At 39.1% G+C, this 25,340-nt stretch overlaps 1 protein-coding gene across 1 annotated transcript in view; it reads left to right on the top strand.

Moving 5' to 3' along the window:
- Window positions 1–25,340, top strand: part of LOC125258704 (protein NLRC5-like) — a 239,929-nt gene that overhangs the window by 210,107 nt on the left and 4,482 nt on the right. The window contains exons 20-24 of the mRNA XM_048175689.1: window positions 9,090–9,263; window positions 18,398–18,571; window positions 19,313–19,486; window positions 19,969–20,142; window positions 20,397–20,570. Coding sequence (XP_048031646.1) covers window positions 9,090–9,263; window positions 18,398–18,571; window positions 19,313–19,486; window positions 19,969–20,142; window positions 20,397–20,570 — 870 coding nt within the window. The remainder of the gene's footprint in view (window positions 1–9,089; window positions 9,264–18,397; window positions 18,572–19,312; window positions 19,487–19,968; window positions 20,143–20,396; window positions 20,571–25,340) is intronic.

The raw sequence follows: 25,340 nt of genomic DNA, 5'->3' as shown, positions 1-25,340 counted from the left end.
GAGTTGTCATGACAGAACTGTATTAAATGATATAAATATAAAAGGCATACAGGGGCATTTTTGCTCCTTATCTTGAATTTTGGGGACATTCTAAATGAATTTTTAGAGACTAGATCACGCAGTAAAAATATGCACTCTAAATTCATACGCACACTCGTCTAACCTACTAGACTACATCATATAGTCAAGTCAAGTCAAATTTATTTATATAGCGCTTTTACAATTGGTAATTGTTTCAAAGCAGCTTTACATATTAGAAGCACAGAAAAAAGGGAAGTGGTTAAAAATAAGCTGTACAAACAAGCGTGGTAATATGTAACATATACAAGATGGTGCTACATTAAGCCAATGTCGGCTGACTCCCAGGGGTGGAAAAAACCCCCTAGGAGAAAAACCCAGCGTGCTAACACTGGGAAAAAAGTCCTAGGAGGGAAAAAAACCCTTGGAAGATATATATATATATAAGATATATATAGATATATATATAGTGAATACGCCCACTCTATGGATGTGTTTTTGTTTAGTTTTTTGTAAAGTGAGGGACATACTTGATAATTTCAGATTGTTAAAACAACAATTAGGTATCATCGTACGTATACAATATAGGCCTCTTTTGCACACCCCTACGATACAGCACTGGCCCAATCAGGCAAGTGACAGTTCTGTCAACTGTCCCAAGGGTCGTCTCCACACTGGCCCCGGGCCAATCGAGCAGTCCTTATTGTCGAGCCCTGATACATATATATACAGTGCTTCCCACAGGTTTGAAATATACTTGCGGTGGTAGCCAGGGGGCAAATCCTCCTGTACCCACGGCACAAAAATGGTCTACTATATGACAAACAACAAATAATGTGTGATTTTTAACAGTATTTTTATTTATTGAAATTAATTTTAATTACATTTATTTACATATCAATATTATGCATTATTGTGCATTGTAAATTATGCAAAATTACAGCATTTAAATGGTTATCCAGTAGCACTTTATTTTACAGTATGTGTACTTTCCTGGTACTTATATAGTAATTATGCTGTAAAAGAGTAAAAGAGTGGTAACACAAGGTACTTACCTGACATGTATGTACATGGAAACTAATAAGAAACACTGCTGTATTTTCCAATGGTACATACATGGTAATTATATTGTACATATAGACAAGTGTTGGGTAATAACAGGTGCTTACTTATAGTGTCCGTATATGGTAACTAACAGACACATTACTGTACTTACTAATGGTATTTACATGGTAACTGTGTAGTACTTACAGACAAGTGTGGGTAATAACAGGCACTTATGTGTGGCAACTAGTAAGACATATTAATGTACTTACTAGTGGTATATACATAGTAACTATGTTGTAACTATGTACAGGAAAGTACACGTACTGTAAAATAAAGTGCTACCGTAAAGTTTATATAATGAATAATATACAGGTCAAATAATGTTCTTGGTCTTTTCTTCCTGTGGGGGAGACTACAATAATTTACTATGAATTAAATGGAAATCAAATTAAATACAATTTATTGTGTAACCAAAATACCAATAATGCCCAGAAGAAGAAAAAAAAAAAAAACTTAGCGTGTGACTTTTAATTATAAACAAGCCTAAAATACATTGGGACTCTTTATTTTGAAATGCGGGCTGATCCTTCAGATTCTTACAACCATCTAAAAAATATTATATAAAGGCCATAAAGAATCAATGACAATCACCTGGTTGTGCTACACAGGACAAACAGAAAAGAGGAAGTCCAACTGTTACATAAATTAAAACAAAAAAATTATAATCAATATAAATAAACCAAAAGAACAAATAAATAAACAAATGTTAATATATTGAATTAAGTAAATTATATAAGATCAGGCCCTTTCTAACAGAACATGCAACACAACTTCTCATCCAAGCCCTGGTCATTTCTAGGGCCTACGGACGAATCACAGCGTGCTGATATACAGCCATATCACACGGCTACGAGTGTGATATTGCGTTTATACAACAGTTCGACGGCACGAGTGTGTAAATAAATAAGAACAACAACGGAGTGTCTTTAAAACCTTCTTTTGTGCAGCACTACTTCCTTCTGCCACGGATTCAAATCTCAATTTGACAGTTGGACCAAGCCTCCGTTACTAATTCTAAAACGTCACTTCAGAACTAGTAACGAAGGAACGTTTCAAAACTCAAGTTGTCAGTTGAACCAAGCCTCCGTTACTAACTCTAAAACGTCACTTTAGAACTAGTAACGAAGGAACGTTGAGTCGCTTCATTGAAACACATTGAATTTTGTACAGTATTAGAGAGAGAGAGAGAGAGAGAGAGAGAGTAGGCTATTACCTGTGTCTGGTATATTGCATTACATTCATTCTTCAAGTCGATGTCCATAATATTATATCCTTTATACAAGTCCGTTTGAATGTCCGCTGAGGAAAGCGATCTTTGTATTTGTCCTTTTTTACAGTTTGGGGAATTTTCCATAACATACACCACAGCGCTAAAACAACTTCCTTTTGCAAAAGTTCCTTTCAATTTAAAAGTCTCTTGTGCTTCACTGACTCATTCTCCTGTAAAGTGTTGCCGCCATCTAATGGCGTATTAATGTAATGTTCACTCAATCCATATTACTTAATGGACATATTTATATAAAATCATATTTATTAACAATAATATTTAGAACAACAAATAAGCACAATTGTACAGTTCAATCAAACATAAAGCACTAGTTATTAAAAAAAAATTAGGTCACCATTTATGCTTGTATGTGGGTTTTACAAATATTTAACGAATGAAAAGGATTTTAAAGAGCTTGTGACAAAACCTCCTAACTCCATTGGATCCTCAAACTGTCAATCAAGCCTCATTAATCTGCCTCACCTCCTGAATAAAGTGCGCACGCAGTTTGGACATCTCCTCTGTGCAATGCAAAGGTAAATAAAGATCTGATGTTTGGAAAAAAATTGTAAAGCGTTTTCTTTACTCAAAAAACCATATGTTTATAAAGTTTAATGTTTTACGTATTTGAAGAGCGGAGAAGAGTCTGATATGTCCCGTCTAGTTGTAGCCAATGTGCTATATAAGGATGTAACGTAACGTTTATTATTATCAAATTTAATATAGCACAATTCGACTTGCTCTGGAACAAATAATAGATTAATAAGACCAAAGATTGCCCGTTCTATGTACTCAAATTGAATTATGTCTCATGTTTAACCACTATAAGAGCCAGCGGCAAATCCCAGAGGCACTGGCCGAGATAAAGCTGTTCTCGGCGGTTACAGAAGCACTGTACGGCCGCTGACGGCCTGGAGCTCGCATCTCCGAAACCGTCAAAACAAATTGTAAAAAAGGCGCTATTATTAAATATAAGTCACATAATTCAGGTCTAAACAACTACATTCTCGCCTAAAAAACTATTAAAACTACAGTTCGTGGTACAAGAAGTAGTATTTGTAAAAATTACGGTTGATTTGATCGGCCGCCATGACAGTCACTTCAAGCGGAGTGATACAAATGGTGAAAAGGCAGTAGGAGTGCTGTTATCACTGAAATATTGCATGGCTCTCAGCCAATCAGATTCGAGAACCAGACAGAACTGTTGTATAAATATATATATATATATATATATATATATATATATATATATATATATATATATATATATATATGTAGTCGAGCCCATATATATATATATATATATATATATATATAATTTATGTAAAAAATATTAAATAATGGAAAAAATGTTTTATATTTGTATATTGACTGATTGTAATTTATTTGTCTTGTAGGTTAAATAATTGTAGCTTAACACACAAAAGCTGTTCAGCTCTGGCTACAGTTCTGGGATCAGATACTAATCTGAAAGAGCTGAACATGAATAATAATAAACTGCAGGATTCAGGAGTGAAGCAGCTCTGCGTTGGACTGATGAATATAAAGTGTAAATTGGAGATATTGAGGTAAGTTGTGTTACAACAGAAGATATTTTTTTTTAGATTTATTTACTTTTAAATATATTTCAATCATGACAACTCTCGGACTAGGTTTTAGCACGTTATTGAATATGGCAATGTGAAATTTGTGTCAATGCCCAGCCTAGGCATGTGACGGTATCACATTTTCATGCTGCGATAATGGCTGAAGCTTTAATCACGGTATTATTACGATATTGTAATAAGTTGCAAAAAAAGTGTTGTCATAGTATACCAGGTTTAAGAACTCTTTTTCTTATAACAAAAATAACTCTTTAAGGAACATTTAAATACAATAATGCAATACACAAAAAATATAAAGTAAAATGTTTCAAACAGATTAAAGTGCAAAAGAATTATAAAGAACAACAGGTAACACTTTATAATAAGTTCTCATTATTTAACATTAGTTAATTCATTAATGGTGCCCTAGAATTGAAAATTTCCTCTTATCTATGGAGATTCAGAGGTGAAGACTAGGCATTGCTATGCGTGTGGCCCCGTATACCCACAGCTTAGAGGCCCAGGCTAGGACTAGTTTTATGTGTTTATTGTTATAAACCACCCTTTGTATTACTATCCCTTGTTAGGTTGTATAGTTCCTATTTCTGGCCTCCTCCTGAGGGAGTTGTTAGGCTGTATGCCCATTTCCCCTTGTTTATGTAGGTGCAATGGCTGAGGTTAACAGCTAAGGTAGCAGGCTGTTATTAGCCTCCCTGGTGCTGTTTTCTCAGGTGGTAGGCCCTTATCTTTGTGTAGATAAGTATATGCAGTGTATGTTAGGCCCCACTATCTAGAACTTTATTCATGCTATGAATTTGTCTTTCCCCTGAGCCCCTTGAATTCACATTCAAGTTTGAGTTACGATGCTATTTTTTTAGCTTCCGTTCTCTAGGGTTCAGCACCGATCTTTAATTCTGTTTGGTGAGGGCATTTATCTTTTTTAGGATGGCATGTATTTACAAAGCATTATGTTTGCTTTGAGTTCTAGTTTTTGCCCTACATGTATGTGAGCTTTACTCTAGTGCTGCCACAGGTTAGCACCTGTTCTCATAATAGCAGGCTTGTGTTAGCCTCTGTTTAAGAGCATGGTGACTATTTGTACTCTCCGTTTAGGATTTGTGGTGTTTCATTGAGTGCATCACCTGTTGGATTGCACACTCAGGTTGAGTGTAGAGAACCTCACTTTCAGTTTAGTTTCTGTTAGCTCCCGCTAGTTTGATCATAATGCCACAACAACCAATTTGCATATAACTGTAGGAGTTGTAGGCTCAAATGGATTTAGCCTCTTTCTAGTTTAACAGCTTGTGTTTACAAGTGTTGTTGGTATATGGTCATGAGTTTTGCTCACTTAGTTTAGCACTGCCACAGGTTTATGCTTGTGTCTGTTTGAGGTAGTAGGCCTTTTTAGGCCTCCCTTAGATCATGTTAGCATTTCATTGTACCCCAGTAATTGTGTAAATTATGGTAAATTGCCTGTTGGAATGTGTGGACATAGCTCAGGTGTGTTAGGCTTCCCACAACTGTTTGTTGGGTCTAGAGCTGGTCCCCTTTGAGCTTGGTCCCCTTTATAACCATTAGCTGCTGCCACGTGTTGCTGAAGTTATAGGCCCCGCTAAGGCCTCCTTTCAGATTACATGTTGGCACAGTTCTGTGTTGGTTTGGTCATGACTACCACTAGCTGACGCCACATGTTGTTGAAGTTGAAGGCCTCTCTAAGGCCTCCTTTCAGATTACTGGTTACCATCACCGCCATTGACCACGCCCGTCTCTGCTAAGAGTAGACCCTAGGTCAGGCCTCTCGTAGAGTATGGTGGCAGAGTGTGTACTCCTCTTGCTTTAAGAGTAAAAGGTGTTTTTACTGAGTGCATGGCCTGCTGGCTGGTTTGGTCATGATTGCCACTAGCCGATGCCACGTGTTTGCAAGTTGTAGGCCTTCTGGGCCTCCTGTGTAGCATGTTGGAGTTCGGTTGTGTACTCCTCTCACTTTGCGAGTAAAAAGTGCTTTTACTGAGTACGTTGCTGAGTGGTTGATCTCTCAGGGTGAGTTTTTGTAATAAACCTTACTGTGGTTCGGTTTTCTACATTTGCTTCCTTGAGCATGGTTTATATTTATCATTTAGCTCTAGTTGAGCTTAGTAGCTACCTTGTAAGTAGGTTGGTTCTATTTTGCTCCTAGAACTTTAGTGGCCAGTAGGCTAACGCCGCGTGTTTACAAGTAGTAGGCTCTCGGGGCCTCCTTTTTAGAACATGCGGATGTATGTAATAGCATACTCCTCTCGCTGAGAGAGTTAGAGGTGTTTTACTGAGTACACTGCTGGTTGGCCAGGGCCCCAGGTGACTTACTAACCTCCCTGTAGTTCGGTTGTTTGTCCACCCTGGAGCTTGAAACACTGCCACGAGCTGACGCCACGTGTCTGTCTGAAGTTGTAGGCCCGGTTTTGGGCCTCCTTTAGATCATGATGGCGTATGTTGTACTACTCTTGCTTTGAAGAGTAAAAGGTTCTTTTACCTAGTGCACTGCTTGTTGGATTGTGTCAGGTTGACTGTTATGTGGGCACTTTACAGTCTTATTTGCTGTTACTGAAGTCTTGTGGTTGGTTCTTGCTCCCAGCAAGATAGGTGTTCAAGGTGTGCGGCCTTGACAGGCCGCCCTTGAATTTCCCACTGTTGTGACTAAGCATAATAGCATATGTGAGTTTCTACTCCACGTAGAACTATTGTCATGTTGTAGGCCCCTCCCTGGCCTCCATGATTATGTGCCTACAGTATGGTCTATCTGTTAGGTTGAGCTTTGTACTCCCCTGCTAGGGTTGTTTTTGTAATAGTGCTTAGCTCCCTAAGCTGATCATGGGTTGAAGGCTTCCATGAAGCCTCCCGTTGAGGATCAGCCCCAGGCTGGTTTGTGCTCCCCTGTATCAGGGTTTCTTAGCGCACAGCCTCCTCAGTGCAAATAATCAGGCGCTGAGTAGATCCTAGGATTGAGCAGAGTATACTCCCCTCAGTAAGAGGGTTCATAGCATTCAGCTGAGTTCTACACATGGGTTTGAGTTGCTTACTGCCTTTCGCAGTCGCTCTTACTTGCTGTCTTCTCTGAAGAATGCTTTATTGAGATTCTGTATTCAGACAGGGTTGGCCAAGACTAAGTTTGTCCTCCATCAGACTAAGTCGGCCTCCCTGGTGGCATCAGTTCATGTGTGACGTTCCCCATAGCATGTTTAAACACAGAGTCTCATTCCCTGTTTTCAGGGAACCATGGTTACACACGTAACCTGAGATGTTTTGCACGGATGTACACTTTTAGGATGAAATCTACGAAAAGTTTTCTAAATGAGGCCCCTGGTTCTTAACCCTCAGGGGTCTGAGGATTTTTGGGACCCTGGAGAAGTTTTGACATGCCCTGACATTTGTGCTTTTTTCAGTTGTTCATAAACATATTAATGGAAAAAGTGTCATTACACTGTATTCAGCACAAACTAGGCTACAATAATATGTGAGGAACATGTATGTACATGTTTGCGTTTTTGAAGGAATAACGTTTATGCGTGGTTATTGAAAAAACAAAAAACTTAAGTCACTGAAATAAAGCCAAAAAATATATATTACATCTTTGTTCACAAGACTTCTGGGTATTTGATGTTGTAGGCTAGAGTTTTTGCTTCAAAATGAGGTAAAAATTATGCTGCCTGCTTGTTCATATAAAACAATAGAGAGATTTAAATTTTTGGTCAAGAAACACAGTATGCGTGGAGGCGTGAATCCTCATGGATAATGGGTGATTCTCACCTGAGAAGACAAAAGAATCACATAATAATGACCTGAAATGACTTGCATATTGACTAGGCCTTTCAGACAGGTAGGCTGTGAAAAAACCCTCTGTTGATCGTGATTCAAATCTCATCATGGTGTAAATCAAACATACAGAAAAAACAGCAATACTGTGAAATATTGCGCAATACTGCGCTCTGTACACCTTTAGTCCACAAATGCCTGAGCACTAAAGAAGAATAGGCAATCCAAGAACTAACCGAACTAACAGAGGACAGAGATCGCTAACTATGGCTATTCAAAACACTTTTCAATACAATAAATACACGATTGAGACAATGAATGCATGTATTGACTCAGAATTTGCGTCCGAATAGCGCTGGCTCCGTGGGCGTGGCCGCATTAGCGGATAATGAGCTGAATCACGGATTTCTGACATGGCTCTCTTTTCATACAGATTACATAAACACAGAATGTTTGTTTTCGATTTGACTTACACGATTTAAAACCTGACATTTCAACGTTTTTTTAGACATAAGTCTAATTTTTTTGTGGTTAGTATTCACTAAGTTACAGTTCATTTTCTGAGAACTATCAGATTGGACTTCCTTCAGAGGGAGACGAGAGATCACGCATCATGTTTATTTTCTTTATTTTACAAAAAGCACAACATTTTGTTTTTACTCTGAGTGTACACAAATAAAAGAAGATATTCCACAGATTAAAATGGTGTATAACTCTTAATTGTATGTGCAACATTGATGGAGTATTTTGAGTCTCTTTTACACTGGTAAGAAAAAAACCGCGGTGGTATCGCCGGCGATACCCTCAGACCTCAGAGTGTTAACAAAAAGGTGCTTGAAAAGAGGGTTGACACACCATGGTGTAATGTTTCTGTGTGATGAAGATAAACCAGAATGGAGATCATTTTATAAGTCAATTTTAAGTACAAGAGTTGGGGACGTATGATGGAGACTTTTACATGGTGCAATATCAGTTTATATTGATTGTTCTAGATTGAAAAGGTTTAGTTTATTACAAAATTGTATAGTTTTAATGAATCTTTTTCTACAGACCTATTTACTGTTGGTTTTAAATATGTTAGAAGAGCTTTATTTGTCAATGTTTACATTTTATTATAGGTCAAGCAAAGTTAACGATTTATGTGAGTATAAAAGCTATAACTGGGATCAGATCAAAATATTAATGCTATGTTTTTAGCTACAGTAAAATATTATCACATTTTAAATGATATGGTGTAAAAATGAGGGTCTAAGCTCTGTTGTTCTTAATGTAAATAATAAAGTCTTTTTCAAAATTAAAAAAAAAAATTCTCTCTGCTAATTTAGGTTAAGCTCCTGTGATATGACAGATGAAGGTTGTTCTGCTCTGACTTCAGCTCTGAAATTAAACCCATCACACCTGAGAGAGCTGAACCTGAGCGGGAATAAAATGGGAGACTCTGGAGTGAAAAATCTCAGTGATCTACTGATGAACCCACAATCCAAGCTGGAGAAACTACAGTTAGTATCATTATACTGTACAGCAGTTAGAGTGTGATTAAAGTTCACTGTTTAGTTTAAGACAACTGGACTCAAGTCACATCATTTATAGCGCTGCACTTTCTGTGTTTCTCCATCTGAAGAAAGATTCAGAAATACTATTAGTTAACAGCTTGTTATGTGTATCAGTAGAAAGCATTAAACTTTGAAGCATTTGAAACTTTGTGGATATAAAATAGTTTTATGCTGAAATCTGACAAATCTTTGCTTTGAAACAATACAGAAGTGAGAACAGACTAGGGATGGTAAGATTCACTGATTCGCATAGGCATTAAAGATAACTATGCGATGCATTATTCTAACAAATCTGCATCTGTAAAAAACGATTTATTTATATAGAATAATTAGTAGATGCACTATACTTTTATTATTTAGAAAGTGACCAATAATTTGTGACCAGTATTTCACATGTAGATTGATTCTCCTCTCTAAACTGTTTCTCACTCGCATTCTCTTATCACCTCTGCTGCTACATGAATATGACACACAATACTACAGAGACGAGGCGCATCCTGAGAGTCACAGTGAATATAGATTAACGTGGCACTACAGTGTTTGTGAAAGGGCCATGCCTTAGAAGTCAGAAGGCACTTAAAGTACCGCTGTAGTCAATTATTTTATCCCTTAAAACTCATCTTTGATCACCAAAATGACATATTTTTTTTGAAAATCAAGTGAAAATTATTTCTTTATGCCTTAAAATAGCTTGAATGTAATTCATCAATGAATATGTAAATTAGCCCCGCCTCCACTCGCTCACGCCAGCTCAGAGAGTCTACTGTTGCTATAGTGGCGAGCAGTTTGTTGTTTGTGTTGTGGATATTTAAAAAAAAATCTTGCTTCACTTCTATATTCAGTTTAATTTCTGACGCTTAAATTGTGTTTTAAATTATGAATTGGTAAAACACCTTTGAAAAACTATCTGAATCTACTGCATTTGTTTGGACTGCTCTCTCACTGAATCACCTAAAGTGATTTCTCAGTTAAACAGACCGTATCGAGAGAACAAGCAGCCGTTTTCCTCTGTGATTATGCGCCAAATGGATGTTTGACAATTTCATTGCTTTTTTTCAAAACATTCAGATGATATCCTGCAGGCGCCCGTGCCTTCTCTGTACATGAAATAAATGCACATCGTTGAATGATCACGGATTTCCAGTGTATTTACTTGAAGTTATCAGGTAGGCTAATATCTATGGTTTGATCCATTCCAGAGGCAGCCAAAATCAGAATTTATAATGGACTGAATAGCTCTCTCAGAACGATATTGTTTTAGTTGTGTTTTATAGTATTAAAATATTTCAAAGGTCAAAAACATGAAATTTATTGGTTTTAAGTCAGCTGTCACTTTACTTTACACGAGCCCCTATGCGCTTGTACACTTGGCACAGCCCTTGCGATGGTTCTGTCATTAATTAATATTAATTAATATAGATAGCTGTCAGGGAAAAACACAGATTCAATTGCAGGTAACAGAAAAGTTTTATTTTGCTCTCACTGAGCACAAGGGGGAAAGAAAACAGGAACACAAGAGAGAGAGCGTCCAAAACAAGGTCCTAGTGTCGCTTGTGACGCAGCATGGAAGTCACTCTGCCTAGAGCGCTGTCCGTGACGCAGCGTTGAAATCTCACCGTTGAAGTCTCCAGGTGAGAGCATTGAGATTGCAGAGAGGGGCTGGAGCGATGCATCCAAGTCTCAACCGACACAAAGATAGTCAGGGCAGGGAGTAGAACTAAAAGGTCTGGCAGAATGAGAAAGAACTGATCAAAACAAAAGAAACAAAACAAAACAGCACTTGGAGCCTAATAGACACAAAACAACACAGCAAACGAGAGGAGAAGGTCAAGAGCGAAGCGTTAGCTCAAACATACAAAAACGGTCTGACAAAAGACTGAGCACAAGAGGATCTAATATAGGGGAAAGCTAATGAGGGATAAGTGGCAACAGGTGTGACAGAGAACACAACTGAAGATAAGGATAACGAGTGGGAGGGGAAAACGCAGAGCACATGGAGGGCTGTCAAAAACAAAAACTGATGAGCTAAGACAACAGGGCACGCAGACACAGAGACAAGACAACAAAACTTGGCAAATCAGACCGAAGTCATGACGGTAGCCTTTTGCTTGACTATGTTATCAAACAGCTAATAATGTGTTGCTAATGATACACACACCATTCCCGTTCTTCACCTCAGACAGAGTCAGACAGCTGCCTTCTAACAATCAGTATCCTTACAAACGAGAGAAGAATCACACCACTCCAATCCTATTGGCTGGCGACAGCCTATGACGTCATCATAGCACGAACCCAAAAGTATAAAAGAGCGCTTGGGGAAACAGTATCTTCTCATCTTTCGGGACTGTTCTGTCTCTGCCATTGTTTTCAACACCGGTAAGGAATTACTTTACAACATGTCTGACAAACATTTCAGGAAGTGTGTTGATCCTTGTCCTAGGTTTTTAACACCGGAGGACACACACAACCTGTGCGTTTTCTGTTTGGGCGAGGAGCACGCGCGGACAGTGCTCGAGGGTGCTGTCTATGTTAACTGTTAACCGTTCTCATCTGGCCCTCTTCTCGAGGGAAGAGGCGTCGGCGCCTTTGCCTGGTGGTTCCGGCCCTGCTCGTGCTGAGACAGAGCTGAAATCATGGGGCTCACAGGTGGAGCTCGCTGAGGAATTTGAGAAGGGTATAAACTTGTCTCAAGCCGAAGCGGCTGACGAGGATGCGCTCCTGGATGACGATGACGTCCTGTCTTTGACGTCATCGGATCCAGGAGCAAGTGCTCTTCTGGCGTCAAGCCCCAGAAAGCAGGAGATGGCCGTGGAGGAAGAAGCGGGTGTGCCCCGCTTCTTCCTCTACGCTTCTTCCTCCATGCTGAGTTATTAGAGGTTATGGAGCACGCTTCAGGCAGGCTGCAGCTGCCTTGGGAGCGCGTCAGGAAAGAAACCGTGCACGGCAGGCTTGACGAACGGTTTCTTTCAGACCATAACCCAATAACTCTGGTGAGCCTTCCATTCCTTCCCAATCTACACATTGAGATCGAGAGGGCATGGAAGAACCTGTACTCGGCTCGGATCCATTGACATCAGCGGGCTAGTTTCGCTGATGTCGAGGGATTGAGCCAGCATGGGTATGTGTCGATGCCCCCTATTGACGAGACGTTTGCGAACTATCTCTCCACAGGGAGTGCACTGACACTAAGAGCTCCAGTCCTGCCATCAAAACCGTTGAAGGTGACATCACGTTTGAATGGCAGGGCATACGCCGCTGCGGGTCAGGCTGCCGCAGCGTTGCACACGATGGCAGTGCTGCAAGCATACCAGGCTGATCTGCTTAAGGATCTGGATCAGGGGCAGGATTTGACACTGACTGTCAGTGTTGCTAAAAGTAGTAGGCCTCCTTTTTAGTTTTTCATGTTGGCACAGTTGGGTTGGTTTTTATTGCCACTAGCTGACGCCACGTGTTTACAAGTCATAGGCCTTTTTTGGGCCTCCTGTGTATCATGTTGAAGCTCGGCTGTGTACTCCTCTCGCTTTGAGAGTAAAAGGTGCTATTACTGATTACGGTTTCTGAGTGGCTTGCCTCTCAGGGTGAGTTCTTGTGTTAAACTGCTCTGTTGTTCGGTTTTTATGCATTTACTTCCTTGAGCATGGTCTCCTTTAGCTCTAGTTGAGCTAAGTAGTTACCTTGTTTTTAACTTGGTTCTATTTTGCTCCTAGAACTGTAGTGGCCACTAGCTGGCGCCGCGTGTGACAGATTGGCCCTCTGGGCCTCCTTTGGGAACATGCTGGCATGTACCATTTACACTTCTTTACTAAGGAGAGTAAAGGGAATTTTATGTCACTGGCTGGCCAGGGCTCCGGGTGACTTATTAACCTCCTTTGCAGTCGGTTATTTGTCCCGCCTGGAGCTTGTTAACACTGCCACGAGCTGATGCCACGTGTCTGCTGAGGTTAGAGGCCCCACGGGGCCTTCTTTAGCGCGTGATGGCATACGTTGTACTCCTCTTGCTTTAAAGAGTAAAAAGGTTCTTTACCGAGTACACTGCTCGTTGGATTGTGTTGGATTCAAATTCAAATTCAAATTCAAAAACTTTATTGTCTAGCCCCAGAGGGGTAGAAAATTGTCTTCAGACAAGGCTCAACAAAAAGAAAACAAAAACAAAACACAAACATTAATTTCCAAACTTCACAACATCCACAACCACAACTCATCTAATAATCCTATTTAAAATATCAATGGCTGTCGGAACAAACGTTTTCTTATACCTAGTCTTTTTAATCAGGGGTACTTTGTACCTTCTACCTGATGGAAGTACTGAAAATGAACTATAAAGTGGATGAGATGTATCTACCAAAATAGCGGAGGTCTTTCTTTTTACTGCAGCAGTATAGAGGTCAGACAGAGATACTTGTTTTGCTCCAATAATTTTACCAGCCATGTTTACGATCCTTAAAAGTTTGTTCTTACATTTAACTGAGAGAGAATTAAACCAGGAAACCATGTTAAAAGTGAGCACAGACTCAATAAGAGATTTATACACAACTATCAAAATGTCTTTTTCAATATTAAAACTTCTCAGTTTCCTCAGTAAGCCTAGACGTTGGTAAGCCTTCTTAAAGAGACTATCTGAATGATTTCCAAAAATAAACTGGGAGTCAATCTCTGTACCCAAATATTTAAAAGATCCCACCTGTTCAACTACCTCACCATTAATTATCAAGGGTTTAAAAAGTTTACATGCATTGCTAGCCCCACAACACATTTCCTTAGTTTTATTTATATTAAGCTGCAAGGAACTCTGCTCTGTCCAAGATGTGAAAACATTAACAAAGTTAAAATAACTGTCCAGTGATCGAGTATCCTTCACACATCCCACCAGTGCCATGTCATCTGCATATTTTATAAGCATCAAATTATCATCATAACAGGTTATCTCATTTGTGTAAATTGAGAAAAGAATTGGGGATAATAAACATCCCTGTGGGAGACCAGTTTTTAAAACCACATTTCCAGACTTTCTACCATTCACCAGCACATGTTGAGGGCGATCCTGTAAAAAACTGTTAATCCATAAGATCAGGGTTTGATGCACTTGTAATTCCTCCAGACGCCTTAAAAGTGTGTTTATATTCACAGTGCTAAAAGCAGAAGAAAAGTCCATAAATAAAATCCTGACACTTGAATTTGCCGAGTCCAAATGCTTTACAGCCCTGTCCAACAGAGTAAGAGTGGCATCTTCAACTCCGCGCCCAGTTCGATAAGCAAATTGCAACGGATCAAGTTTATCAGACACTGTTTGGGAGAGTTGATGACAAACCACTCTCTCCATGCATTTACAGAGCACAGATGTTAAAGCCACTGGCCTGTAGTCCACAAGCTGCTTAGCATGTGCCTTTTTTGGTACAGGGATGATGGTACTTTCCTTCCAGGCGTGCGGAACAACGCTCAAATCAAGAGACAGCTGAAAGAGTTGTCAACACACCCTTCAGCTGAGCTGCACATTCTCTCAATACCTTGCCCTTTATTCCATCTGGCCCAGATGTCTTTTTTGGTTTAACCTGCATTAAAACCTTCTCCACATTCTGTTCCTGAATTGTTATGCGTGGAAAATCTGGATACTCTGTAGGAGTCCAGTGCTCGTCTAAAAAACTGTTATTAAAACGAGCATAAAATTGATTCAATTCATTAGCCAAACAGACTGAATCAGGGCATTGGATATTGTATTTCTTCTGGTTTCTCCCCATCATAATATTTAAGCCACGCCAGGCCATCTGTACATTACCCATTGTAAACTTTTCCTCAACCTTGCGTTTATATTTCTGTTTAGCTACCTTAATTTTTTGTTTTGATTCTTTCTGTAAAAGTTTAAAACCAAATTCATCGCCATTTAAGAAAGCTATTTTTTTAAGATTTAAACAATGTTTAAGATCTTTTGTAACCCAGGGCTTATTGTTAGGGTAACACCTCACACATTTCACAGGAATTACAGTGTCTACACAAAAGTCAACATACCCAGATATTGAAGCATTAAGCATATCTACATCACTTTCACAGTCCTTAAAAAATACATCCCAATTTGTAGCTTCAAAGCAACCCTTTAGTGTTTCAGTAGAGTCAAAGTCCCATACCTGAATAGTCCTAGTTTGCACTTTTTCAGTTTTTAATTTTTGTCTATAACGAGGTAAGAGCAGAACAGCATTGTGGTCAGATCGGCCGAGAGGTGGACGCATTTTGGAGATGTAGGCGCCTGGTATATTTCCAAAGCACAAGTCCAGTGTTTTGACCAACCTGGTGGCAGACGTGACATACTGCTCCAAGTTCGGCAGAAGTGTAGTAACGTCACAACGATTAAAATCACAGAGCAGAAACACCGGCTGATCTCCACCTCTGCTTACGATATTATTGAAAGTGTCAGCAATACTTTCAGCAGCCGACGTAAAATCAGGACCCGGGACATACACCAATATCACTGTTATTTGGGTAAATTCGCGGGGGAGATAATGAGGGTGAAAGGAAACCACCATCATTTCATAATGTTTTGAACAATCGGTTTCTCTCAACGTAAAGTTCGTTGCCCACCTGTTATTCACAGCCATACAAAGACCCCCACCAATAGTTTTCTGAGTTTTAATAATATCGCAGTCAAACCGAATAAGAGTAAATCCATCTAGATTAAAATCAATTGTTTCCTGGGACAGCCATGTCTCCGTAAAACAAAACAGACTTGTGCATCGATAATCCTCATCATACTTGACCAACGTAGACGGACTGTTCATCCAACGGATGGACTGTTTTGTGGGCACTCACAGTTACTCAATTACATGGTTGGTCGTGTGCCCAGCATGTTAAGTTCTTAGGTGAGTGGCCTTATAGGCCACCCTGTTATATCGCCATGTGATTTGAGTTTCTGGTTTGATATTTAATTCTTTTTCTAGAACTTTAGTTATGTTGAAGGCCGCTTTCCGGCCTCCATGACTATGTGCCTGCAGTATGGTCTATCTGTTAGGTTGAGCTTCGTACTTCCCCTTGGGTTGTCGGTGTAATTGTGCTTAGCTCCCTAAGCTGGTCATTGGTTGTAGACTTCTATGAAGTCTCCCATTGAGATCAGCCCCAGGCTGGTTTGTGTTCCCCTGTATCAGGGCTTCTAGCGCACAGCCTCCTCAGTGCATTAACCAGACACTGAGTAGATCCTAGGTTGAGCGGATTATACTTCCCTCGATACGAGGGTTTATAGAACTCAGCTGAGTTCTGCTCTCCAGGATGCCCATTTCTGCGCGTGGGTTTGAGTTGCTTGCTGTTCATTCACAGTCGCTCTTACCTGCTCTCTTCTCTGAAGAAAGTGTAACGGAGATTCTGTGTAACAGACAGGGTTGGCCTGGACTAAGTTTGTCCTTCGCCAAATTATTTTCGGCCTCCCTGGTGGCAATGGAGGTTGACTTTGTTCCCCTCTAGTGACTGGCCGGGGTTCCTTTCAGTTTCCTGGCCACATTCCCTTTAAGGGACCACTTTTCCACGGGAATGTTGGTCCCAGAAGCTCTGAGCAGCCTTGGAAGGCTTTCTGTGGAAGGCCTCTTTTAGATTCAGCTTGGGCTGTTGGCCATAGAGAATGACAGCCTTGTGTGACCCAAGGGTGAGTTGCTCCCAGCGTTTTCCTGAAACTGCTGGATGTTTGTCTAGTCATTTGGCATGCACTCTTCTTCAGCATGGCGGAGTGGGTATTTCGTTCCCCATATGTGGTAAACGCAGAGTTGAGTGGATTTGAGTGGTATGATTCTTTGGCATTCGGACATCTGTCAGGAGTGACGATTCCCCATATGCAGTAAAGGCAGAGTCTCGTTCCCTGTTCTCAGGGAACCATGGTTACATACGTAACCTGAGACGTTTTCCCAGCGTCTGGCATCTGACTATATGACGACATGAACTCAAACTTCATCTCCAAAGCTGCTCTGAGAGTCACTTAATGAGCATTTTACTGTTTAATTTGAGAAAACTATTGTCATAACATACACAGACACAGAAACTTCAAGATCACGGCAACCTGTCAAAATAAAAGTTTGGTTTAACTTGTGACAGAAATATAGCCATATATTCTTACTATGCACTACTAATATATTACTATTGTACAGTATAATGTATGTCTTAATGTAATACTACTACTATTAATATTAATTCAATAATTATTGCAATAATCATATTATCCATGTTTTGATTTTAACAGTAAAAAAAAGTGCAGCACTTTCTTTGCTAAATAATAAAAAGGTTTATTTAAGTTTCATTTGATTAAAAGTAATAAATAAATGTATGCCTTCATTTGATTACCAGAAAAAATTAAAATACAGAGCATAGAAAAAAACACCCCTATTACTGTAAACAAATTAATAAATTAAGTTGGGCCCTACATATTGAATTGCATAGCATCATATATTTTTTTTCATTGCATCGTATTGCATTGAAGTGCACTCTGTTAAATCGAATATAAATCGTATTGCAGCGCGCCATAATAGGGGTGAATCGTATCGCATTGTATCAATAGTGGCTTCATATATATCTTTAATGTGTCATATCGTCGGCTATGCATCAAGGTGAGTATTGCATCGGCCTCAGTTATGGAGATGCACATCCCTTGAACAGACTAAAAACAGCGTAACAAATGACAGTAGATTATTCTGACAGAGTTACAGTTATACTGGACTAATGGTACTGTTCACTAAATCTTAATTTATTCATGCAAAATGTGTATTTAGAGGTTGTAAACTACACTTTAAAATTACTTAAATTGATTCTTGTATAAGATTTTCTTCCACTGAAAATGTGAAATCTGTCCATTTAAATATGAACTTTTCTATTGTTTCTATATTGATCCTATATATTAATCTACAGTGATAAATTCACTTATTTGTGGAGTGAGGACAGATATAGACTTGGATTGTAACTAGTGTCCTCAAATGCTCCTGTCTTGGTTTGTTCATATCATGAAGTTTCCATGATTTTGCTGGTGTATTAGTGACTGTATGGCATTTATTAATGATTCATTTAACTCACACATGAACTGAACATGGATTTGAGTCATTTTCTCTTTCTGTCTTCAGTCTGAGTGAATGCAGTATTACAGAGGAACAGTGTGTCATCCTGACTTCAGCTCTGAAATCAAACCCATCACACCTGAGAGAGCTGAACCTGAACGGGAATGAACCAGGAGACTCTGGAGTGAAAAACCTCAGTGATCTACTGATGAACCCACAATTCAAGCTGGAGAAACTAGAGTTAGTATCATTATACTGTACAGCAGTTACAGTGTGATTAAAGTTCACTGTTTAGTTTAAGAGAACTGGAGTCAAGTCACATCATTTATAGCGCTGCACTTTCTTTGTTTCTCCCTCTGAAGAAAGATTCAGAAATACTATTAGTTAACGGCTTGTTATGTGAATCAGTAGAAAGAGCATTAAAACTTTAAAGCATTTGAATCTTTGTGGATATAAAATAGTTTCATATGCTGAAATCTGAAAAATCTTTGCTTTGAAACAATACAGAAGTGAGAACAGATTAAAAACAGCGTAACAAATGACAGTAGATTATTCTGACAGAGTTACAGTTATACTGGACTAATGGTACTTTTCACTAAATCTTAATTTATTGAGCAAAATGTGTATTTAGAGGTTGTAAATTACACTTTAAATGACTTAAAATAAATTGATTCATGAACAAAATTTTCTTCCATTAAGAATGTGAAATCAGTCCATATAAATATTAACTTTTCTATTGTTTCTATATTGATCCTATATATTAATCTACAGTGATAAATTCACTCATTTGTGGAGTGAGGACGGATCCAGACTTGGATTGTAACTAGTGTCCTCAAATGCTTCTGTCTTGGTTTTGTTCATATCATGAAGTTTCCATGATTTTGCTGGTGTATTAGTGACTGTATGGCATTTATTAATGATTCATTTAACTCACACGTGAACTGAACATGGATTTGAGTCATTTTCTCTTTCTGTCTTCAGTCTGAGTGGATACAGTATTACAGAGAAACAGTGTCTCATCCTGACTTCAGCTCTGAAATCAAACCCATCACACCTGAGAGAGCTGATCCTGAGCAAGAATAGACTAGGAGACTCTGGAGTGAAAAACCTCCGTGATCTACTGATGAACCCACAATTCAAGCTGGAGAAACTAGAGTTAGTATCATTATACTGTACAGCAGTTACAGTGTGATTAAAGTTCACTGTTTAGTTTAAGACAACTGGACTCAAGTAACATCATTTATAGCGCTGCACTTTCTGTGTTTCTCCATCTGAAGAAAGATTCAGAAATACTATTAGTTAACGGCTTGTTAGGTGTATCAGTGACTTAAAATAAAGTGATTCATGAACAAAATTTTCTTCCATTGAGAATGTGAAATCTGTCCATTTAAATATGAAATTTTCTATTGTTTCTATATTGATCCTATATATCAATCTACAGTGATAAATTCACTTATTTGTGGAGTGAGGATGGATCCAGACTTGGATTGTAACTAGTGTCCTCAAATGCTCCTGTCTTGGTTTATTCATATCATGAAGTTTCCATGATTTTGCTGGTGTATTAGTGACTGTATGGCATTTATTAATGATTCATTTAACTCACACAGATTTGAGTCATTTTCTCTTTCTGTCTTCAGTCTGAGTTACTGCAATATTACAGAGGAACAGTGTCTCATCCTGACTTCAGCTCTGAAATCAAACCCATCACACCTGAGAGAGCTGAACCTGAACTGGAATATAATAGCAAACACAGGAGTGAAGCACCTATGTGACGTACTGAAGGATTCATACTGTAAACTGGAGAGATTGAGGTCAGAAACATTCACATACAAGAATCAAAATGCTTAAAATCACTTCAACAGTGTAAACTAAAACACTTTATACTCAATATCTCATGAAGAGCCTGAGTTATATTTGAGTAAAATTCTTCACATTAATGATTTGTGATCTAGTGAAATGAAGATGATGATCTCACTTCCTCTGTCTGTTTTATTTACTTATGAAGATGATGTGACTTTACAGAATAAATTATTTTCTCTCTCTCTCTCTCTCTCTGCTAATATAGGTTAAGTCACTGTTATATGACAGATGAAGGTGGTTCTGATGTGACTTCAGCTCTGAACTCAAACCCGTCACACCTGAGAGAGCTGAACCTGAGCTGGAATAAACTAGGAGACTCTGGAGTGAAAAACCTCAGTGATCTACTGATGAACCCACAATTCAAGCTGGAGAAACTAGAGTTAGTATCATTATACTGTACAGCAGTTACAGTGTGATTAAAGTTCACTGTTTAGTTTAAGACAACTGGACTCAAGTCACATCATTTATAGCGCTGCACTTCCTGTGTTTCTCCATCTGAAGAAAGATTCAGAAATACTATTAGTTAACAGCTTGTTATGTGTATCAGTAGAAAGAGCATTAAACTCTGAAGCATTTGGAACATTGTGGATATAAAATAGTTTAAAGGTGCCCTAGATTGTTTTTTTACAAGATGTAATATAAGTCCTAGGTGTCCCCTGAATGTGTCTGTGAAGTTTCAGCTCAAAATACCCCATAGATTTTTTTTAAATTCATTTTTTTAACTGCCTATTTTGGGGCATCATTAACTATGCACTGATTTTTTCAGCACGGCCCCTTTAAGAGATGCGCTCCCTCTGCCCCACGAGCTCTCGACTATATATACATCGCATAAACAAAGTTCACACAGCTAATATAACACTCAAATGGATCTTTACAAGATGTTCGTCATGCATGCTGTATGCATGCTTCGAATTATGTGAGTAAAGTATTTATTTAGATGGTTACGTTTGATTTTGTGTGAGTTTGAGGCTCTGTGGCTAAAGCTAACATTACACACTGTTGGAGAGATTTATAAAGAATGAAGTTGTGTTTATGCATTATATAGACTGCACGTGTTTAAAAATGAAAATAGCAACGACTCTCGTCTCCGTGAATACAGTAAGAAACGATGGTAACTTTAACCACATTTAACAGTATATTAGCAACATGCTAATGAAACATTTAGAAAGACAATTTACAAATATCACTAAAAATATCATGATATCATGAATCATGTCAGTTATTATTGCTCCATCTGCCATTTTTCGCTGTTGTTCTTGCTTGCTTACCTTGTCTGTGCACAGATCCAGCCGTTAATACTGCCTTTCCTTGTCTAATGCGTCGAATGGGCTGGCATTATGCAAATATTGGGGTCATACATATTAATGATCCCGACTGTTACGTAACAGTCTGTGTTATGTTGAGATCCGAGTGTTTTCCAGAAGTCTTTTAAACAAATGAGATTTACATAAGAAGGAGGAAACAATGGGGTTTGAAACTCAATGTATGTCTTTTCCATGTACTGAACTCTTGTTATTCAACTATGCCGAGGTAAATTCAAATTCTGATTCTAGGGCACCTTTAATACTGAAATCTGACAAATCTTTGCTTTGAAACAATACAGAAGTGAGAACAGACTAGGGATGTTAAGATTCACTGATTCGCATCGGCATTAAAGTTAACTATGTGATGCATGAATTAAAAAAGTGTGCGTCGGATACAAGTTGGCATTTGTATCGTGATGCATAGTTTCTAACATATTTGCATAGGTAAAAATCTATTTGTTTATATAGAATTAGTAGTAGATGCACTATACTTTTATTATTTAGAAAGTGACGAATAATTTGTGACCAGTATTTCATATGTAGATTGATTCTCCTCTCTAAACTGTTTCTCACTCGCGTTCTCTCATCACCTCTGCTGCTACATGAATATGACGTATCACAATACTACAGAGACCGAGGCATGTCCTGAGAGTCACAGTGAATATAGATTAACATGGCACTACAGTGTTTGTGAAAGGGCCATGCCTTAGAAGTCAGAAGGCACTTAAGTAAATTTATGAATTGCTTTCTGTCTGAACCAGGGGTGGCTAACCTCAGTCAAAGAATATACACTCACAAGATTACAATATACACTAACCCATTGCAACACCGGCGCCCAGCAGCAGCCCTGCGTTTCCGCCATTTTGGGGTGAAAGCGAGTCGGCAGTCCACTAGTTTCTATGGCAATATCAGCTGCTTTGTTAAAAAAAAAAGTACATTAAAGCTGAAATCCAACATGAATGTTGATAACACAGAACAAAATACTATCACTAGTGATCATCAAATCCTTTTTACAGTTTATTTTACACACTTTGTGTTTGAGTCTTCCACTTTTTTCACAAAACCATTGCTCTCTAGAAACCCAGTCAGTTTGGGTTAAAATTCTTTAAAAGATCTAGTATTATCATTATAAACAATGAATTAATACCAACATATGAAATTAAATTAAGGACATGCATCAGAAAAATTGGGAATGTTGGACAATAAATATATGAATATAACAGCTTAATTTAGCAGTGTTGTCTAATGTCTGTTAAAGCAAAAGTGTCCAAAAGTGTGAATTATGTGATAACGGACACAGCAATGCATCATGCATTATAAGATCATTATGTTTGTTGCGTGATCCATTAAAATGTACAATATATATGTTTCAATTCAGACCTAGATATTATTACTATTACTCCACTAGGTCTGAAATATATTGTTCGGTGCAAACATGAAGATCTTAAATTTATTAATTATTAATTTACTATTAATAAATGTGTAAAGTTGCATAAAATGGAAATACTCGGAAAACACAGACGGAATCGCGGAAGTAATTCATAAAAATGGAATTTACTGTATAACGCGGAATGTCACAGAATTTGTCAAATTTTGGATGAATAAATCAAAAGTAGATGGGCACACTTAAATCAATGTCCTTGTTTAACTTGTGACAGAAATATAGCCATATATTATTACTATGCACTACTAAATGAAGTTTTATTTAACTAAATTCGGGAGGCACACGTTCAGGTAAATCAACCAATCAGTGCAAGAGGAAGCCGGTATATAAAGCCATCTCTCACCTCTATCCCGTGACAAGTTTCACAGCATTTGGCCCCGCCCAATTGCTGTCATGTCTGAGTTGGAGCTCTTCCCTTCGGATGATGAGTCATTCGGATGTATTCGGATGTAAACTTCTCACAAAGATTAAATAAAGCTGAACTATACAATCTGTATGTCTCTCTGCAATCTACTCACCCTTCTCCTACAGCTTCCACTTCATCTGCTTGAGCGAGCAAAGCCCGCCGGGCCCCGACCTCGCGTCCAGCAGCTTCTCCGCTTTCCTCCCACGCACGCAGTGCTGGGTCCTCCCCCTACGTCACCCCGTCGCAGGCCTTCAGCGAGCCTGGGCCGCGCCCCAGAGCCTGTCGCGGACGGGCTCCAAACACTCCCTGCTCAATTCTTCCCCGAAGCTCCTCCCACCACCGCACCGCACGCTTCAACCACCTGCAATGCAAGCTATACAACTTCTCAAACCCATATTTTTCCTATTACCTCTTACCCTTTTCCCTATAAGCATTTTCCAGTGCCAAGCACTCACCCTAGCATGAGGATGCCTCCACTAGTGGCACAAGCGCTGACGTCATTTCTTCCCCTTCCCATCCCCACCTCTTCACCTTTTCTTGCTCCTGGAATCAGTGTCCTTGTTGGGGAGCGTTGGACACCGATCTCCATAGCAGAGTTTTCTCATGTGCAATTTCCAGATCCGTTAACCATGCCACCACGACATGCCCTCAAATTGATCCCTCAATTCCACCCTGCACAGAACAGAACCCGATCAAATCTACTAGTTATGTTCCGCGACCCGCTAGAGAGGATCACCCTTTCAATAACAGAGTCACAAACGTAGCAGCAAATAGGCAAGTATGTAATAATTTCAACGAAGGGAAATGCCCAAGACAACACTGCCACTATGTTCATGTCTGCAACTACTGTGGCGGCGCCCATGCCCGCACTGTATGTCCGGTACTCAAATCTTTAAATAAAAGTGCAAAAAACTATCTTTCGACTCCTGTGAATATTTCTTGCCTAGCTGATGAATTATCTTATCTCAGCTTACTCAGAATATCATCTGCGATAAACTTCAATCTGCTCTAGCAGAGCCTGAAGTAGTTGACAAACTAATCAAAAAGGAAATCGAATCAGGTTTTATGATCGGTCCATTCGAAACGCCCCCGTTCAAGCATTTTCATATCAGCCCCATTTGTGTGGCTACCAGAAAATGTTCAGGGAAAAAACGCATGATAATCGATCTCTCACCGCCTTACAACTCCCAGTTTCCAAACATCAATAGTCTTATCCCACTCAAAGAATTTTCTGTTCATTACCACAATATCGAACAAGCAATAACAATGATTAAAATCATTGCATGATTGGCAAAAGTAGACATCACATCAGCTTTCAAAGTAATGCCAATTCACCCAGATTCATGGCATTTATTCGGCGTTCGCTGGCGCAATAAATTTTACTTTGTCCTGCATTTAAACTTCGGTTGCAAAAGCAGCCCCAAAATTTTCGACACACTATCTGAAGCCATATGTTGGATTCTATCCAATAATTATGCAATTCCTTATCTCCTTCATTTGCTTGATGATTTCTTAATCATTTCACCTTATGACACCATCCTTGCAGCGCGTCTCCTCATGCAAAATGTTTTTGCAGAGCTAGGGATTCCGATAGCTCAGGAGAAAACAATGGGTCCAACCACATCCATCGATTTTCTGGGCATCAATTTAGACTCCATAAAATTCCAGGCTTCACTGCCTAAGGAAAAAATCGATAGAATCATTTTGGTTGCGTCCAATCTTCTAGACTGCACAAACTGTTCCGAACACGAACTTCTCTCGCTGCCTGGCCATCTAAACTTTGCTATGCGCATAATTCTGCAAGGCCAAGGAACGGCTTAACTTTTTTCGATGACAACTGCATCTCTCTGCCCTTTGACATTAACCTGTTCACTGACGCAGCCCCCTCAATCAGTTTTGGGGGATTTTACCAAGGATGCTGGTTTGGTATCCCTGGCCCCCCCAGCTTCTAGACACACCTCAGTCCTCAGCCTCCTCGGCCCTTTTTGAGCTCTA

The sequence above is a fragment of the Megalobrama amblycephala genome, linkage group LG23, assembly GCF_018812025.1.
Source record: "Megalobrama amblycephala isolate DHTTF-2021 linkage group LG23, ASM1881202v1, whole genome shotgun sequence".
Taxonomy (NCBI): domain Eukaryota; kingdom Metazoa; phylum Chordata; class Actinopteri; order Cypriniformes; family Xenocyprididae; genus Megalobrama; species Megalobrama amblycephala.
This window is presented reverse-complemented; position numbering and strand designations above follow the sequence as displayed.